The following is a 7,169-nucleotide window of genomic DNA, read 5'->3' as shown; positions in this document are numbered from 1 at the left end:
CATTACTATTTATGTTACAACCACCAGATGTTTCATTTTTCAATCTATGTCGTGGTACGCGCCCCATTGCATTACAATTACGTTGGCCCCCAGTGGTACAGCGGTATGCCTGCGAACTTACAACGCTAGAATCCGGGCTTCGACACCCATGGTGGGCAGAGCACAGATAGCCCATTGTGTTGTTTTGTGCTTAATTTCAAACAACAATTGCGTTCCCCACTTTGGGGCCTTGGGTACGTTATAACTGAGATGGCGATGGATGCTGGTGACTACAGCTGTCTTCTCTCAGTCAATTAGTTCAAAATTAAGGACGGCTAGTGCAGAAAGCAAAAGGTTAGTATTACTTCAACATTTACAAATTTTCGTATTGAAGTTGAAGGCACAAAATCTGGCTAATTATTTGAAAATCCGCTCAATATTTAAAGATTTTCCCTTAATAATGTAAGTCCAGCGTTTCCAGTTTCAATTGCATAATTAACTCTGTCACAAAATATGTCTAAAATAGCGTTTTATATATTTTTTTTCGGAAACTGGATCGGGCCATTGTAATTTAAATCTGAAATATTGGTCTTACCTTACTAGTGAAGAGATTTCGTTTTTCTTTCTTTTTCGTAATTACATTTCGTAAATTTTCCTTCTCAAGAAAACGAAAGACAAAAATAAGACTTTAAAGGAGTAAAGAAAGGCCACGCCTTTTAGATTTTAAATAAATTGTGTTTTATTTTATATCAAAATGGCTGATATCTTAAAGGCTTTTGATTTATCGGCACAGTTCTGCAATCACAGTAGGATTTAATTTTCTATTAGATGTCTTGCTAAAACGAACTTTTATATCCATATCCATCAAATCTACATTGAATGGGCGTTGTTATAATTGTAGCATGGCCGGGCGTGGCCCAGTGGTTAACATGCCAGACTATGAATATAAGGTTCTATGGTTGCCACAAAACTGTGCTCCATATTATGTAGCCATGGGTGCGTTATAAGTGTGACGGTTAAACTCACTATTTGATAAGAGCATCCCAAGAGTCTATGGTTGACCAGCTGCCTTTACTCCATTCTATCAGTACAAACTTAGGAGGTTTATGTGCACATAACCTTCATGAAACAAACAAACAAAACAATAGTTTTAAACCAGTCGATATTACAAAACTATTAAATTTAATAAGTTTAAATGTTTGTCGAAACTTATCACTCACTTATATCACTTTCATATGCTGCTTAACTGGATCACATTTTCTGTTTATTTCATGAAGAACAAAGTTGATTTCTTTAATTATTTGTCTTTGTGGCTCTGTCACTTATCAAAACAACGGAATGGGTAAAATAGAAAAACTTGGTATACACGAATAAATATTTATATATTACGTGTATTTTTGGTTACACGTTTATCTTTAAACGTTAGACTTTAATTAACGTTTTTGTAAATATACGTTTTTAATATGTATCAAGTGTTTTGTATCTAACACGCCCATGTGGCTGGAAGTACCGAAATTAAGGTAGTATATATCACAGGCCTACCAGAGTTTTGTTTATAATATTTTCAAGTGATTTTAGAAATAGTTCTTTAGTTTATGATAAACAGTAATGGTTAAAATGCTCCGTTTCGCATTCATCTTATTCTATTGGCACGTTTCTCGTTATTTTCAATTTTTGCAAGGACTTTTATTTTGATATACAAATTTTACTGTTTGAAGCTGGACTTAATAAATCATCAATAACTTCTGATCGATTTGTTTGTTTTTTTTGTAATTAAGCACAAAGCTAAACAAAGGGCTATCCGTGTTCTGCCCACCACGGGTATCGAAACCCGGTTTCTAGTATTGCAAGTCCGCAGACATACCACTGGGAGCACTTCTAATAGAAGCAGGCTGCCAACATAAAGCAAAAAAAGAAACTTCTATTCCTAGAATGAATACAGATTTTACACTTTCATAACACGGGGTTTTTAACTTTCTGATGTTGGTGTAACCATACACACATATACATATGTGAATATAGATTTTACACTTTCATAACACGGGTTTTTAACTTTCTGATGTTGGTGTAACCATACACACATATACATATGTAAATACAGATTTTACACTTTCATAACACGGGTTGTTAACTTTCTGATGTTGGTGTAACCATACACACACACACACATATATATATTACTTGTTGTTGGCGGACATATCGTTCATTCAAATAAAATGTTGCTACTTTTCTGATGCTAAGGAATGCAATACCGAAATATTTCTTCGTCGTACACAATCATAGCTATGTAGGTTAGATTAACTTCCAATAAGAAAACCTTTTGCGATATTAAATGAATCTGGGTTGCAATACGTAGGGGAAAAGTACGATATTTTTTGTAACTGAAACATGAAAAATGTTGTGAGGAAAATAGAGCCCTCAGCGCAGAAAAAACTCCGATTATATTGATAAAGTTTTACCAAATTATGGTGTAGTTAATCACTTTTCTTTACGTTTAATCACAACAAAGCGTTAGATATTTGAAGCTAAACACCTTCAAAAGTTAAGTTTTTCTTCAGTAATTTTCTCGAGGGATTTTCTTAAACGAAAAAATATATACATGAAAATCGTATGTTAATTTTGATTACTTATTATAATTCTTATTTAAAGCACATTCGTAAAGTAGTGTAGTTATAAGTGACTTTATTATTTAACCTTTGGCAATTTGCTTGACCGTAGATCAGAGTTGCCAACCGTCTGTATATTTACGGACCATCAGTATAAAAAAAAAGTCACATTTTAACATTGTCCGTAAACTCATAAGTACCGTCAGTATAAAAAAAGTCACATTTTAACATTGTCCGTAAACTCATAAGTACCGTCAGTATAAAAAAGTCACATTTTAACAATGTCCGTAAACTCATAAGTACCGTCAGTATAAAAAAGTCACATTTTAACAATGTCCGTAAACTCATAAGTACCGTCAGTATAAAAAAGTCACATTTTAACAATGTCCGTAAACTCATAAGTACCGTCAGTATAAAAAAAAGTCACATTTTAACATTTTACTTAAACTCGTAGGTAGTAAAAAATGTTTTATTTTAATGACATCAGTAAAAAAAAAGGTTACTGTTTGTCTGTCTGTCAGTAAAATCAAAATTGTAAGGTTAGAAACCCTGTCCTAGATACACATAGTTCAAGTTTAAACAATTTAAATGTATAATCTTTGTCTTACTTTTGTATACCTAACCTTCTTCTAAACGTCGATAAATCTAGCTTGCCTGTATTTCAGGAAAACTAATTGTACAAAGGAACCAAATAATATCTTAATGAACTGGGTTATGCAACTGCTCGAATTCTAAATGCCTATTTTGAAAAAAAAAGTCGATAAACAAAATCTCTTTTCTAAATATTAAAACAAAGATAAGCTGATTTACACATTTATTCCTCTAACTGACGAATTAAAACTCACGCAATGGCGTCAATCATGTCTAGTCCCATCTCTACACAACAGTGGGCATGGTCGGGCCGAGGCTCTGGTATTCCACTAACACAGTAATAACAGTCTCCCAGAATCTTGATCCGTAGACAATGGTTCTCTGATGCAAGTTTATCAAATCTGGCAAACAATTCGTTCAGAATCTTCACCACTTCCTCAGCAGTGCATTGGGACGCTAGCAAAGTGAATCCACATATGTCTGCAAACAGAATGCTGGGAGCGAAAACAAAAAATAATATTGATATTGAGTAGAATGAAACACGGATCCTGAAATTTAGCTCCAAAATGTATTAATATACTTGCTGAGAAGTATATGTTTTTTTGTCCAGTAAATCGTCCAGTTTGATCAAATAATCATAACATGTATCTAGAATCCATTTATAGATTGAACTTTTATCATTTCTATCCAATCATCTTTAATCCATCTCAATATCCGTTGATATGTTTTCTTATTTATATGAAGATACCTTTCTGATACTATATAGAGCTTTGATAATTCTGTTTCAGAGTCTTTACAATGGTTATGTTCACAAATATAAACGAAATTAAATTACAAAATAATAAAAAATTTCAACCCCTCCCAGAATCGTTTCTAAAAGGTTATCAATCAACCAGCTTCTTGTGATGTAAAGCTTTTTTTTTTTTTTTTACCTGACGTTCTCATGTCTTTGAATGTAGATTTTATGAAACATCGTATCCTGAGGCTTCTTGGCGATATCAGACTTCATCTCCATGGCAACGTGTCTCGGTAGAACTGACAGCAAGAGACGCTCCTAGATTGAAAACAATAAAATTATCGTCTTTATCAGTCGTCAACATACAAAATGTCATTTATTTAAGAGCAACCATTGTTTTCAACATACATATTATTAAAGAATGGATGAGTAATTTGATTGGCAAAAAACCAGAAGAAGTTAATAAGCTAAAATTTAATAAAACTGTCTGTTTAAATAATGTTTCGATATTCATCTAGAGTTGTCTTCAACAAGGTAGAATATTCAGATAAGATAAGATGATTACTCTAAATTACTCTAACGTAGTAAAAATAAAATTAAGATGTCTTATTCCTATATCTTCGTCACAATCCAAATATATAAAAAATACCTCCTAGAATCATCAGTTACATTCTAAATATCAAAGGTTTCATAATACAGGTAATATCGTTGTACGAAAAACATAATCAATGTGAGTTTCTTAATACAGGTAATATCGTTGTACGAAACACATAATCAATGTGAGTTTCATAATACAGGTAATATCGTTGTACGAAACACATAATCAATGAAACTCACATTGATTATGTGTTTCGTACAACGATATTACCTGTATTATGAAACTCACCCTGTTGTGTGTGTTTTATAATGCACGAAATGAATTTCATTTCATCAAGGAACTAAATAGATTAAAACGAAAAATATGTGTAGGAATTAATATTCAGATGAGCACTATCTCCTTTGGTTGAATGATAGCTTTAAAAAAAAAGTTAAACCCTACATGATGGTTTTACCTTATTGTTTCATCCGAGGTTTTAAATATAATACGTTAGTCTAGTTACTGTAAATATCAACCAGCAGTCATAAATATGTTCCCGTATTTTGAAACTCACATTAATTATGTGTTTCGTACAACGATATTACCTGTATTATGAAACTCACATGATTATGTGTTTCGTACAACGATATTACCTGTATTAAGAAACTCACGTTAATTATGTGTTTCGTACAACGATATTACCTGTATTATGAAACTCACGTTAATTATGTGTTTCGTACAACGATATTACCTGTATTATAATAAAACAAACACATGTACATAAAAACGCTTCTTAATTTGTCCACGAAATGGTTTCTTGTATCATATTCACAGTGATATATCACTTTGCATCATTACGTATAAACGGATTTCTTGACCTTTCTCTCCGGTATTTCAACCCTTCACATTTACTTAGATGCTTTGATACATCATGAAGTATATTGTATCAAGATGTTTTTTTCTGTTAAAAATTAGGTTGAACACTCAAAACTCTGGATTTGGCACTATGTTAAAGATAAGTAAATTATAGCCTTTTTTTATTTTTCTCAGTAGTGGATTCTTTTTTTCGGAAATAACACTGTAAAATGTCAAAATATTAAAACAGCAATACAGTCTGCATGAAATTATTTTACACTTAAACTGTTTAGATACGCAAAATTAAATTTTTTATAATCATCTTATTTGCATATGTAAAAATCCTTTTTTATACACAGTACCTGCCTTACTAAACAAACATCAAACGTCCGCCATTTTATTTTTATAAACCCCTTTGACCTTATTTTTTCTATGAGCTACAAAGAGATACTACCTGTATACTAACTGGTATCTATCACTATCATGCTAGTCCTTTACTTAACTATTGTTACTATTATTAGTTTTTTCATTTATGTAAGGAAGTTGAGAGATATTGTGAAGAAAATGAATAGATTTAAATATTAAAAAAAACTCCCAACAGGTGACTTCCCATCCATACTCCACGAAAGACAGATGTAAGCCTTATATATATAAATATATTGCTCTTCAGGACAAGATGGATGAAAGTTTTATAGTATCATAGATATTATTTATGAATTATAAGGCAGATGTAAGATATTAAGGATGTTATTCTTCATGACAAGATGGATGGAAGTTTTATAGTATCACAGATATTATTATGGATTATAAGGCAGTTGTAAAATATTAAGGATGTTATTCTTCATGACAAGATGGACTGAAGTTTATAGTATCACAGATATTATTATGGATTATAAGGCAGATGTAAGATATTAAGGATGTTATCCTTCATGACAAGATGGACGAAAGTTTTATGGATTATATGGACATTATTCTCAATTTCACGAATTTTAAGTATATTATTTGAGAAATAATCGGATTTTTTTTCGATAAGAAGAAAATACAATTATCATTTTAAAGTTATTGATTTGAATATCTTGAAAATGATATTTCCAACTTAAGTCCACGTCGAATGTTAAATCTAAAACGTTAACTATCTAGAAGAAAATTAAATTCGTGTTGTATAAATCAAGTTTGATATTCGTAACGTGTTAATGATTAGCTTAAGTAATCTTCTGAAGATAATTGTTTGGATCTTTATTGGATTTAGTTTTATAAGCTAATATAAACACCAGATGGTGATGTCGTTTAAAATCTGTTGGATGCGATTCGCAGTAGTGACGGGACTAGGAAAAGTACTTTATACAGCAGATTCATCAGTATAGTATGAGTTGATTGGTTAGGAATTTCGAGCGAAGCTACACAAGTGCTATCTACGCTAACCGTCCCTAATTTAGCAGTGAGAGACTGGAGGAAAGGCAGCCAACTTTTGTGTTACTCTTTTAACAACAAATAATGAGATTGACCGTCACATTATAACGCCCCCACGACTAAAACTAAAAGGACGAGCATATTCGGTATGACGGGGATTCAAACCTGCGACTCGCAGATTGAAACTCGAGTGCCCTACCCACCAGGCTATAATAAATAGTATGACACGTGAGTGTACTTTAAATTAGAGAATATAATACTATGCACGTAAATATTGTTTTTTTGTTTTGAATTTCGCACAAAGCTACACAAGGGCTATCTGCGCTAGCCATCTCTAATTTATCAGTGTAAGGCTAGAGGGAAGGCAGCTAGTCCTCGCCTCCCACTGCCAGCTCCTGGGCTTCTCCTTTTACCA

The 7,169-nt window shown here is 32.3% G+C and overlaps 1 protein-coding gene across 3 annotated transcripts in view; it reads right to left on the bottom strand.

Annotated features, from left to right (window-relative positions):
* The window catches only part of LOC106465707 (adenylate cyclase type 6-like), a 161,555-nt gene that overhangs the window by 31,260 nt on the left and 123,126 nt on the right, over nt 1-7,169 (bottom strand). For all 3 annotated transcript variants that reach the window (XM_022394053.1, XM_022394063.1, XM_022394058.1), the window contains 2 exons: nt 4,109-4,230; nt 3,431-3,670 (listed from right to left, as the gene is read on the bottom strand). In XM_022394053.1, coding sequence (XP_022249761.1) covers nt 3,431-3,670; nt 4,109-4,230 — 362 coding nt within the window. The remainder of the gene's footprint in view (nt 1-3,430; nt 3,671-4,108; nt 4,231-7,169) is intronic.

The sequence above is a fragment of the Limulus polyphemus genome, unplaced genomic scaffold (assembly GCF_000517525.1).
Source record: "Limulus polyphemus unplaced genomic scaffold, Limulus_polyphemus-2.1.2 Scaffold70, whole genome shotgun sequence".
Lineage (NCBI taxonomy): Eukaryota > Metazoa > Arthropoda > Merostomata > Xiphosura > Limulidae > Limulus > Limulus polyphemus.
Note: the sequence above shows the minus strand (reverse complement) of the source record. Positions and strands in the feature narration are given on the sequence as shown.